The following is a 13011-nucleotide window of genomic DNA, read 5'->3' as shown; positions in this document are numbered from 1 at the left end:
TCAAAGGGCTCTGAGTAGGAGATTAGAAACCACGTGAGTACTCAGGGTGGAGGATAACCAGAGAAGTTGTTGGCTGAGTGATGGAAGACACTTTTAAGAAGTGAGATAATTTAGAAAAGCAACAAGGAGTCACTACCCTTACACGGGTGGATGAACAGAGACATGGGGTGATATTCTCAGAACTCTAGAGTTGGGGCAACTTGCTATGACTGGAGCCACCATGGACCTGTCTGGCAGGAGTTGGATGCAAGGAAGAGAATCCCTGGTTGCAAGGAAGTCAATTTGCAGAGATCAGCTCCTTGTAATACAGTGCCAACTGAAAGGCTAGGAATGAATGGGCCCAGCTATGGGCAAACAGACCTTGGGCTGGTATAAGACACTATTCATATCTATTAGCTCAGAATCCATCACAAGCATCAGTAGGCAGCAGGTACCATGTTTTTCTGATTCTCCAAGGAGGAGAAGTTTCAGTGGAAGCCCCTAGAAGGAGAAGCAGGTAGGAGGCAACTGTGAGTGGGTATGGGATGGAGATGTGGGATAAGGACCGAGGAGAGTTTGAACTTAAACTTTACTGATTTCATTATAAGTCCCTAATACTAGATACCTTACCTTATTCACTGTTCTCTCAAGAACATCTCTTCATCTTACTGTTGGGCATAGTAATGTGCTATTATGACTCTGATTTCACAGGTGAAGAAAGTGGAGCTAACAGAAGTTAAGCACTTCACAAATTATATAGCCACCCTCTAAGGTCCACTCTGCTCTACCAACATGATACAGTGTCCTGGGGTGAATTCCAAGCATCTCACAGGTAATGACTACTGGAGTCTGTGCAAGTGAGTGGTCCCCAGCCCCAGTACCCATGAGACGGAGGCTTCTTGGGGAGAGCCGTTCAGGAGGATTGAGACCTGACTCTGAACCAGGCTATCAAGCCCTGCTACCAGCAGTCATAGAATCTATAAGCCCTAGGAAAGAGAAATACATAGTACGTTTCATTCAATGTTCTTATTAATGACTTAGTGATTCAGAATCTCTTTTATTTATGAAACTGACGAATCTCCTGCTATGCTAAGGAGGCAGGTCAAAACTCTCCTTTACTTACTGAGTTATGCTTGCCTGGAGACCATAGCAATGGAAACAGAGACTCTGGTTAAAAATATTGAAAGAAGATTGTCTTCTTGAACATTAAAAAAAAAAAAACCTCATGTAGCTAAAAGCAAAAATCATTAGAAACAAAGCAAAAGAAAGAAACGATTTCTAGTCAAATCTTCTTTAAGACTATATGCATCTCCCACTATCAGGGTGGCTACCAACACTTAGACTCATTTATCCAGAACGTGCTTGTTGAGTACCTTCCTAGGTGACAACCTAGTTGAAAGCACAACTATGATGTAGCTGATGAGCTTCATCCCTAAGAGTCTGGGGCCATTTGTTCAAGGAGATGAATCCTGGACAGAAGCGAAACATCAGAGTCTAGAAAGTGAGAAAAATCGAGAGCTCTGTGGACTGAAATGCGACTGAGTGATTAAAAGTGACGAAGGTTTGATCCCTGGGCATCAAGGAAGTCTTTGCCTTAGAGGAACCTGTGGAAGGAGGGATCCTGAAAGAGGCGACAAATCACATTAGGGAGGGGTTGGAAGAGTCTGTGTTCTGGGATCACTGCTTGCGAGATGAACAGTCACGGGGCTCGGGGAGCAGAAGAGAAAGCCTATGGGAGCAGCGTGTTCTCAATGCCACATTAAAGCACCAAGAATCAAGTATCTGGGCAACTGCAAATGTAAACAGTGAAACATTACACATACAACAGTGGGAAAAAAACCTACAATACCACCTAATGCGTGCCAATACTTGTAACAGGAGTGCTCTCCCATTCATTGCTGGTGGAAACACACAATCGGGCAGCCACTTAGAAGACAGTAGGACCATTTCATACAAAATTAGGAAGCCATTCACCACATGATCTAGTAAACATGTTCTTTGGTATTTACATGATATATTGCAATCTTATGTCTACATTAAAAATGCCACATAAATGTTTACAGCAGACTTTGTCATGACTGTAAACTTGGAAACAACCAAACATATCCTCAGTAAGTGAATTGGGTAAATAAAGGATGATGTAGCCATATACTGGAATATTATTCAGTGATAAAAAGAAATGAACTCACATGTTATGGAAGATATGGAAGAGAATTAAACCCATATTGCTAAGTGTAGCCAATGTGGAAAGGCTACACTGAATGTTGATTCTACCTACGGTTCTAACTATATAATATTCCAAAAGAGAAAGAAGCCTATGTAAACTTTAGAAAGAAGTCTAAAAACCTCAGTGGCTGGCAGAGGCTTAGAAGAAGATGAAGGAAGGTGGCACAATGGGATGTTTAGGGCAAGGAAACTGTTCTATAAAATATTATAATTGGAACATATGCATCTTACACATCTGAACAACATATAAAGCAAGCCCTAATGTAAATTGTGGACTTGAACTAATAAGAATGGACTAATATTGGCCCATCAACTGCAATTAATGTTTTGCACTAATATGAAGAATTGATGAAAGGGCAAACAGTATGTAAGTGGTATACAATTTTGGACTTGCCACTCAGACTCTCAATAAAGCTAATATTGCTGCTAAAGAAATAAAGGATAGTGCCCAGCATACAGCAAGGACTCAATGAATGGTGGTTCGGAGCTGCATATGAGGTACACAGTGGGATGACAGTAGAGACTCATAGAAAGCCGATGTTCTCCATCTGTCCGTATGCCGAAAGACAGAGATGTTCGTCTACAGAGGGCAAGAGTGATGTAAGCATCCCTTAAAGGACATAATTTAGATACCGGTCTACCAGAAAGGCAATGCGAAGAGTGGCAGTGCCCTCATGGTTTATTTATCTGTTCTGGGAAATGCTAATATTATTCTGTGTCCCTTTGTTCCTCTAACTTTACATAATTAGAAAGATAAAAATTGTGTTTACCCGCAAGAAAGATGGGTCAGCCAAGCTATGGGAAGAAGCTTATACAAGGTAATTTACAAGCGGCCCAGGACGTTCATTATGGTCCGGCTACATTTTGCAAGCTCGGAACACGGCTAATTTAGGACGCAGTGCTTGAGAGTCAAGAGAAAAAGAAGAGTCAGGTGGAGGAGGGGCAGCTCCCCGACTGTGATGTGAGATGGAGGTGCAGGAGCATGGGTCCCCCAAGCTCCCCGAGCAGGTGGGAGGTGCGACAGAAGTGGCCATTGGTAGGTGGTAGAGGGAATATGAAGGCTTGGAGATCCAAAGCTGTCCTGTGAACACAGCTGCTGGGCTGGGAGGACTTCACACTCTATCTTCAATCTATTGGGTCTGTACTGCTTATCAGCTCTCTGAAAGGGAACAAGGTCTGATATGTCATGTCTACTGATGTCTGTAGTGTAAATATTCACACCATCACTCATTTCACACTACATATATACTAAACTGATGTTGAAAATATGTCTAATTTTGGTCACTGGCATGAATAAACTAGAGTCTACCACTAACAGAGGCCTTTATCATATCCCACCTGGGAACCTCCTGCCTTGTCTTACTTCCCTTTTAAAATACTTCCTTGATGATCTTGGCCTTAAGGTGCTCGAATATACTGTGTTTGTCCTGGTTGCAGAGCCTTTGCACATGCTAAGGCACATGTTCATCTAAGACAGTGTGGCAGGATCAAATTCTTCCTCTACCCATGGCTGATCCCTCATCACACTTGTCATCCTAGCCTGTCCTGCCTGGAGATTGACAGCCAATTCTTGTCTTCATCAGAAGAAAGCTAAAGGATTGGCTGAGTTGTGAAGGCCGACTCACGACTCCTCTCTCCCTAACTATATCATCGTAGCACTTGGCTGAGGTCATAACATTCCTTGACCTTTGTTTTATTCAACCATAAGCTCAAAATCATATTTTCTGCCAGACTTGTAGGGGAGATGGAAAGAGATCAAATAGAACACCCAGAATGCTAAAAGAATTGACACAAATATATACATTCGGATTTATTATTTTTCTTATAGACTAGTGGATCTCCAGACACTTGGACCCAACTCCATAGTTTCTGAATTAGAAACTGCAAGTGGGACCTGACATGGTATGTTTTAGCAAGTTCTTCACGTGATTACCATGATCACACAGTTTTTAGCGTGCGAATGAATGTTCAGTTATTCAGCACAGACTTGTGCTCTGTGCTTACTTTAAATGTCTCCTGTGAAAGATCAGGAGACCTTTCTGGAACTGGGCCATGAGGTCAAAGACCACCCCACCCCCATCAGTGGCAGATGGTAAGGGACAGAATTTATCTGGGTGGTGTTTCATGGACTATTTTGGATGCTGCACGGATACTGTGCCATTTGATCTTTAACAAGTAACTCAGAGAGGTATATAGTGCACCTTACTTCATGGATAAGAAGCTCAAGGCTCCATGAAGTCCTGTCACTGAAGAGACAGTGTAAATCTGACAGCTTCATCATGTAGTCATGGACTTATCTGGCCCCCAAGACCCGCTGCCTACTCCTCCTCTATCCTTTATTTCCCACCAACATTTCAGTCCCCAACACTGGTCCCCTGTCCACATCTTGTCATTTCACACCCACTCTGGAGGAAAAGGTTCAGTTTGCTCCTTTGCACAATTCTAACTAAAAAAAAAAAAACCCCAGCTCCCCTCCTTTTCCCCATCATCATCATCAGACAGAACTCAATAAATCAGGCATCTCAAGTCACATCCACTTCAAGAGAGAATCATTTCAGAGAGGTGGGTCTGGGAGAGAATATCATTTGCATACTTTATAATCTTTCCTCCTGTCTTCTGGGCACTGCAGAGAGTAAAAAAAAAAAAAAAAAAAAACAGGTGCAATTTTTCAGAGAAAAGAGATTTGACTCATTACAATGAATTGTGGAGCTGAAAAACCATTTCCTAGAAGTATTGGAAATGTTAATGCTATCATCTTGCACAAGTGGGCAGGGAGGAGGAGGCAGGTAATTCCACCGGGACTGCCTGGGTACCTCATCGAAGCTAAAGGTCTAAACATTCAATCTTGATTGAATTACCCTTATTGAGACATAGAACGCACAGCTTGGGCACCACACAAGGAGGACACACATAGATTCTGTGCATCTTCCCTGTCTTGACAGATCCATGCTAGCTGCTAGCTGAGGTTGGGCAGCTCCCACTGCCGAGTCCTAGGGGGAGGGGAAGAACAGAAGCAAAGAGCACCCAGAGAGGACAGAGGACAATGCTGCCATCCTTAGCAGGTCCCCAGGCAAGTGCCCCACCAGGCGGCTTTTCTGAAGGAACTGTGGAAGCAGAACGAGAGTGGGCGAGTTGAGTTGTTAGTTATTTGGGAAGGTCTCTCAGGAAATAGCAGGAAGAAAGGAATCCAGGGAGGGAATATGACCTAGAAGTAGCCACAGTAGACTATTAGAACTTAGCTCTGTTGTGGAGAAAACAGGAAAAGTGAACCTTAGGGAGGGGACGCTGGAGTTGTTAGACACCCACTTGCGCTAGGCATCACTTGAAGGCCAACACCTGAGGACACGCAATTCTTCAGTGCTGTGGTCTGTCCTAGCAACACAGGCTGAAGGTTCAGTGTCCAGAGCACATCCTCAGAGAAAGACAAAGATGCTGGCAGTAGAATTAGGGCCACTGACAACAGGAAATTTGGAGGGATAAGGCAGGGTACCAATGATTTCTGTACTATGGGAAGACTGTAGGCCCCACCAAGCGCATCCTCAGAGAGGGAAAAGGAAGACTAGAGGCTGAGAGTCCAGGGACCCATTACATCATCCTAGCACTCCTCCCTGGAAGCCGTAGAGAATCCTTCTGTATGAGAGAGCCTCTAGGTTTGTTCTAGACTTGAGTCCTTTCTGGTAGTAGAGTGTCTTCTGCATCTTGTGACCCTTCCCCCTTCAGGAAGAGAACACCATTTTACCGGGCATATCAGTCAGGAAGTTGGGCCTTTGGCAGCATATACTCCCGGAAAGCGTATGTGTGCCTTCATTCAGGGGAGACTGGTTGGCAAGAAGCATGTGGCACCCTGGCAGGTGACATATTAGAGCTCTGTTCATGGCAGTCCTATACACTCACTATGTGACTGTGTGACTTTGGGTATCGATTCATCGCCAGACCGTCTGTCCTGTCAAGTACACTCAGAGCCTAGACTGCCCTACACTAAAAATCCATGACACCAAAGGCCACACTGGATTTAGCTTTCATTTCCATTCGTTTTTAATATGGGGCTTTCTGCACTGCAGTCTGACCTCATAGGTGAGAAACAGGTCAGAGAAACCGAGGGTACCGGCTTCAGATTACCCCAAGTGAGCTGACAGAACAGATTATACAGCTTGGCTCTGCCTGACCTGTCTGAGACTCCAATACACCAGAATGCAGTGACTTTTCTAAGATTTCCCCCAAGGCGGAGGGAGAAAATCCTCAGCAAACACGTGCGTGCGAGCCCTTGGGTTCATGTTTTACCTTTTCTATCTGACTCTATGATCTAGGAGGTTGGTCTCCGAGGACCATATGAGAGTCCCAAAGTCTCACTAGAGAGCTTAAATAATGGGCTGCCAGCTGCTGTCCCCATGCCTTCCAATGCTGGAGGTGTGTGTGTGTGTGTGTGTGTGTGTGTGTGTGCGTGTGCGTGTGTGTGTGTGTTCTTGATCATTAGCAATTCCAATGAGCTCCAAAGTGCTACTGCCACTACTGCACAGGGACCACAGCCTGGGAGGCATTGGGCTGGCCCTGTCCTCTCTCTGGCCATCTAGTTGGGTGCAGATAGCAGACAGCAAAGACATAGGATGGGTAGAGACAAGAGGGCAGGGCCAGGGAACTTAGTCCTCTGTTCCCCTTGTCAGAGTTGCCTCCAAAAGGACATGCCTGTGCTCAGGTAGCCTCTGTCTTTATTTAGGTCCTGGTGATTTCTCACTCCAAAATCCTTGGTGGCTTCCAGTGTCTCTTGCTCCTAGACTACACCCTCATGAAGGATCTCATCATTACTTCTCCTCAAAGGACATTATCTGAGTGGGGGGGGGCATCCCATCTGTTTCCTGCTGGGATCCTGACTGCAGCCCTTGAGAGAACTTCCATTTCTACAGCCATCTCCTTCCTGCTGGTCTAGAAAGCTCCAGGATGTCCACAGTGGGGGGTGGGGGGTGGGGGTGGGGAGGTTGGAGGGGTTGGGGGGCTGGGGGGAGGGTGGGAGATGGATGCTTTGCTATTGAAATTTCTTCTTGCTCACAGTCTTTGCCCTGGAGCTACCTGAAAGCAAAGGGCTCTTTGTTCTCTGTTCACCCATCCATTTCCTTCTGTTTACTTCCTTTCCATGTCTACTCCCTGGAAAGCCCAGACTCCATTACTACATTCTAAATAGGATCGATCATTTGGAAGAAAGGGCTTTTTAACAAGCTTTCTCTTTTACTGTCCTTTGATGGCAGGCCCTGCCCTCCTCCTTTCCCCCTTTGATCTTTTCTGTGCTCCTTGGCCTGGGCCTCTGGCCTTCTGGGAACCCGAGTCCCTTAAGATGCTAATCACAGCTGGTTTTCTTCTTGTGCCAAGAATATTTCTGTTTATCAATGCTGGGCAGGCATACCTTTGGGAGGGACTCATATAAAGGCAGAGACACTTTCCAGGCCTCTGGGCCGATTCTCTTTAACCTGTTTCATTGGAACCTCAGGATGCCCCACCCCATTTGTTCCCCTTATGACTTGTGTTGCTCTTTGGACCCGCAAGTTACCATGACTCTTGTCTCCCTGCTGAGTTCAATACAGACCTATATGAGACCTTCCATGCTATAGCCACTGAACCTCAATTAGAAAAGAGATTAGGGTTTATTTAAAGATGCCAAGGGGGATATACTACTAAGGCTTCTAAATTTTCTCCATCCCTCTATTTTTTTTTTCTCCACGGGTAGATATAAGACAAGAATTACAAGGCAAATCATGCCTTTAGGCAGATGGCTAGTGCTAGAAGGCTGCAGGGGAAGGGATTGGAGGAAGAGGCAGCCCAGAAAACTCTTGTAAAGCCCATTGCTACTGTGAACAACTGCAGTGTAACCTCTATGGGAATCTAGAAAGAGATGTGGAAGAGGCCCTTTTATGGACAGATGTGGAACTTGGGGTTTCATGGCTGAGGTTTCTCCCAGGCATGATGTTTCTTCATATTTGCTGTCTGTCTTGGGCTTGGTCATAGCATCCTTCCCTGCCATTGGATAAAGTCTTTAGTCAAAGAGTTGTGGATAGGGCAGGGTGGAGCCACTAGGAATGTGGGGCACATATTTCAACAAGGAGCTCCACAGCTAGGATGTGGCCCATGTTATCTATTTTAGCCCAACCTAGGCCTTCTGACATCTAGCCCACTGAGTGAGCAACATTTCTTAAAATCTCAAGGTACCCCAATTTGGGGTAAAAAAAGGAGAAGGGGGGATCCTAGGAGACAAGTTATTTCTAGAACAGTTCAAGTTTTTGTTTTAACTGTCTAGACATCACCAAAGGGGAAAAAAGCTGGAGAAAGAATAAGACACAGGCAGATTGTAAAGGAAGAAAGAGGCAGAAGGTTTTTTCGCTTAGCTGTTTCCTGTGCTGATTTAGGAATGGGCTTTGAATAGTGGAACTAATCAGAAAACACTTATAATTTCTTTCTTGCTTGCAGACAGCAAGATTTTTTGCAAGTGAAGTGGCGGAAAGAGATATTCAAATAGTCAGCAAACATGTATTAAGGCATGATGTGTGGCGCTCTGCTGAACACTTCCTGTGCTGGCCACTGGGAAATGCCTTTTTTTCTGGGACAGGTAGCAATTCACTATGACTTGTCCCCACCATCATCTGCCTCTGGGCATCATGCAACGTACTTGTCAGGTTGGGAGCTCAGATAGGGTCTACTGTCTCAAATAGATTGCCAATGCCCCATTCCTAGGAATGTTGCACTGATGTAAAAAAAAAAAAAGTAAATAAATAAATGACTGTAGCATAAGGATGGAAGCCTGACTCATTGAGAGACTCAGGCCAAGGGACAGAGCCAAAATGTTGAGAGACATACAAAAGATAGAAGCCTTCTCAGGTCACCCAAGGCCCAATCATGCCTGAGCCATGACCAACTCTCCCCTAGATGTTGCTCAGCCCCTTCCTGCCTCCTCTGTATCCATCTGGCCAAACTTTCTACCTTTCTGGACCCTGACAGGGTCTTCTTGACCCATGAAGATCTTCACTGCATGACTTGGATGTTGTTATTTTCCCATTAAAAGCTCTTCAGCTGTTCCTTTTCCCTCTTGGGTTCTCCTTCTTGCAAGGACTTTTTCCAGAGCCATTCAAGTGGGCTCAGCCCATCACAGCCTCCTCAGTAAGCCACACTGGCCACACACAGCTCTTGAGCTCTGCATGTCCTTCCACATTTCAGGGTCACCTGGACACGTTCCGTTCTCTCCATCACAGGGCCCTTCCTGTCTCTCTTTGACTTACTAATGCCCACTTCTTCTTTGCCTCTCAGCTACCATCATTCTCTAGGAGAATTTCCCTAAACACGTAGACAAATCCCCATTCCTCAGCCCCAGAGTACTATGTCTTATGTTCACCTTGACCTTTGTCATCCTTGGTCCTTGAGAGGCATCCGGATGAGCCTGTTTGCTTGCTTCCCATACTGCCTCACAGCAGCACAGCCACAGCCATCTCTATTTTCCCCAAATCTTTTATTTGACTGATGTCTAAAAACAGGAGCTGAATCTAGGGAGGATCCTATAGGGTATGGACATCAGGTTACTCTCTACTGTATCCCCAAACTGATGTGATCACCTTGGGAGGACAACTGGATGAAGGCTAGATCAAGCCAACACTGAAATGATAAGTCCCAAGTGGGAAGACCAGAGAGAATGCAGGACCTAGGAAGGAGAAAGGGGCTCACCATTCCTGCTGAATTGAGAGCCAGGAGTATAGAAAGTGGCATGAATGGGATTAGATTCCATTGCTGGGGTGACTTCCTGGGATAATATCCACATCGCTTACCGTATGGTAGCACCAGAGGCAGAATAAATACCAAAGGCAGGATAGGGTTAACAGGGATCAGGTGCCCAGGGCCACTTACTCTGTGGGTGCTATGGGTACCTCTTACCAGAGCATTGACTCAACATTGTGTCTGGGGTAACTTTGCTCTTTCTTATGTGTGTGCTTTGAAGGCTGTCCATGCCATCACCAGGAAGTGCCAGACATGTGACATGATAGTTCTGTGGCAGTCCCTCCATCCTTCTCCCCATTCCTTACCTCTATTTGGATTGTTACTGGATTTATCTGGGCCTTACCATCTTTTCCTGGGATAATTGCAATTATCTACTCACCCAAAGCTAGAAATATAAGGATTATTTTATATCAAATCCAAGGAATGAGAACCTTGCCCCTCTCATATTTCCCAAAATCTAACACACAGAACCTCCCATAAAGATACCTACAGGATATGATGTTCCCGTATCGATTCTTATTGCGGTTTTCATCTTCTTTGGCTGTGTCCCATGAAGCTGTCTGTCCCTCTGGCAAGGCCTATAATGCAAAGGCAGAGTGGTTAGCAGAGCTCAGGATGACAACTCTCCTCAAGTGTAGATGAACAACAACAGAAAATAAACATCCACTATGATGGGCACTGAGTATGAAGAACCACGTGTCCTGTAATGGTACCTCATATGGTCTTATCTTGTTTGTTCATTGGCTCAAATATTGTTATATCTTATCTCTATTATGAGCTTAAAGTCTCTCTATTCCAGTAGGGAGTCATTCATTCATTCATTCATTCATTCATTCATTCACTCACTCACTCAACAGATACTCACTGATTCCCCTACATTCTGGGCACTTTTCAGTCAAGAACTCTAGAGTATCCAATAGATCAGGAAATGTAGCCAAGGGCAAAGCACATCCAATATTAGATAACGAGGGTATGAAGAAATAAATCAGGATAAGTGGATAGCGATAAGGATGGACATTTCTTAAAGTTTAGAAAGTTTTCTGTGAAAGACACAGGTCCAAATTCATTCCTCAATGGGGTGAAGAAACCTGTTGCACTGAGAAAAGGAGGAAGTGCTTTCCAGGCAAAAGGAAGAAGTGAGAAAGTCTGAGAGCAACCAGGTGATTATATTCATAGGTGAGAGTGAGGTAGTACTTAGGGGAGGCTAAGGATTGGTAACTTTTAGAGAGGATGTGAGAACCCAAGTGAACCCCCAACATAGTTAGTACAACTAGGAACTGTTCCAAATGTGTTGTTCTAAGTGTGGTGGGAAACCATTGGATGGTTCTGAGCAAGGAGGTTGCCTCACATACTGTAAAGAAGAGCATTCAAGCTCCTGTGTGGAATGTGGGCTCTAAGAAGGCCCGAAGAAGTGGGGTAATTGGTCATGAATTTACTGCCATCATATGTCCTGACGGTGCTCGAACTGTGGGAGCAGGTGGCGGTGGGCATGAGAAAAAGTGATGCTTTTGAGGTTATTCAGTTGAGTGTGTCTCAATTCCGTTGCCTCAGAAGCAGAACCAGAGATAGGGCTTTGAGTGCCAGGGCTTGGGTTGCAGGTAATCAGGGTGTGAGTAGGAGAATCGGGGAAGTGAGGCAAGCAAGGGAGTGAAGCTGACAGGGCAGATTGTCACTGTGCCACTGAGCCAAACTGGTGCTTAATTCAAGAGTGCATCTCATGTTCAGGGCTGTATCTGGGGTTCCCATTGCTAAGCTGTGCTCTCCAACTTAGCTCTAAGGTATCTTTTCTGCATAATTGGCTCAGAATGTTCTTTGCGTGTGTCATACCTTTAGGTAGGCATCTCAGAGGGGAAGCAAAGCAAGTTCTGGCCTCTGGGTACCAAGCATCCCTATAACCATCTATCCCTTGGCTTAGGTTCATCAGGGGTGCTTCTTGCCCCTGCCCCTAACTCAGCTTCCAAGCCCATCTACATCCTGGCAAGACATCCCTGCCCGTGTCAGTCAGCATGCTAGGTGTAGTGCTGTGTGTCAGGGACTTAGCGACAGTGTTTGCTTTCATTTTATTTGGGCTGGTTTTGGGGGAGTTGGTTTTCCATTTTAAGCTCTATGTATAAGAGTCAACATACACCCAAAATACACCTCAGTTGTAAATGACTGAAGGCTACTTTCCCATGGGAGTACAAGCAGTCACCCACTACAGCCCCCGAACCTCTGTCTCCCCCTAGTGAGGCTTAAAGAGACCAGGGATAGAGTGTGGGGCTGGGTGTGTGTTTATGATGATGTTGACAAATAGAGAAGGTGTGCCTAATGGAGCCACCCGAGAGAGGAGGTGGTAATGGCTCCTAATTGGCAGACTTTGATCACCCATATGTTTCCCTTTTTAGGTAGCTGTAGTCTAATAGAGGGTAATCTTCTTCAAGAAAACAAATCGCAGGGGTAAGAGCATTAAAGGGGGACTCATCTCAGTCTTCAAAGCGAAGGAGCCAGGGGCATTATTTTTACATTAGTGGCTAGTTACAGTAGATTGACCAGGGAATGGTGGCAGTCATTAGGAGCTAATCACATTCTTCTGAAACCAAAATTGCCACCTCATTATACTCCTCCATTATCAATCTCTGGTTCCCTTTTCTCAGTCTTTCTCCTTAAAGTGTGAAGCCCTATTTTTGCATTCCCCTCTGAGTGTGGAAATGTTTCCCAGTCTTCCCTAGTGTTCCTTTCCCAAGGCACACACTTAATTTTTGTTCCAAAGATGTGTTTGGGGACGTCCTTGTCCCTGGAGAGCTGAGCCTTGGCATTTACAACATCTTCAAAAGACAGATTTGAAAAGGTCTTTTGAGAGGAAGCAAAAAAAAAAAAAAATGAAGAAGAAGAAGAAGAAGAAGAAGAAGAAGAAGAAGAAGAAGAAGAAGAAGAAGAACTAGATTATCATGTAACCTCAGGAAGTGAGGTCTGGAGTCAGGAAAGAGGTTGCTCAGCAACATGGGAGACTGTGTTCCTCCTGCCTGAACCTCCTTACACCGTGAGCGTCTGAGGCTGGGTTCTGTACTGTGTTCTAGA

At 45.1% G+C, this 13011-nt stretch overlaps 1 protein-coding gene across 16 annotated transcripts in view; it reads right to left on the bottom strand.

Annotated features, from left to right (window-relative positions):
- The window catches only part of PTPRT (protein tyrosine phosphatase receptor type T), a 1106784-nt gene that overhangs the window by 55866 nt on the left and 1037907 nt on the right, over positions 1 to 13011 (bottom strand). For all 16 annotated transcript variants that reach the window (XM_084776217.1, XM_084776209.1, XM_084776218.1 and 13 more), the window contains one exon: positions 10445 to 10532. In XM_084776217.1, the coding sequence (XP_084632343.1) occupies positions 10445 to 10532 (88 nt within the window). The remainder of the gene's footprint in view (positions 1 to 10444; positions 10533 to 13011) is intronic.

Source organism: Acomys minous, assembly GCF_964271855.1.
Source record: "Acomys minous genome assembly, chromosome: 3".
NCBI classification, from domain to species: domain Eukaryota; kingdom Metazoa; phylum Chordata; class Mammalia; order Rodentia; family Muridae; genus Acomys; species Acomys minous.
The sequence above is the reverse complement of the archived record's forward strand: the minus strand, read 5'-3'. Positions and strand labels throughout refer to the sequence as shown.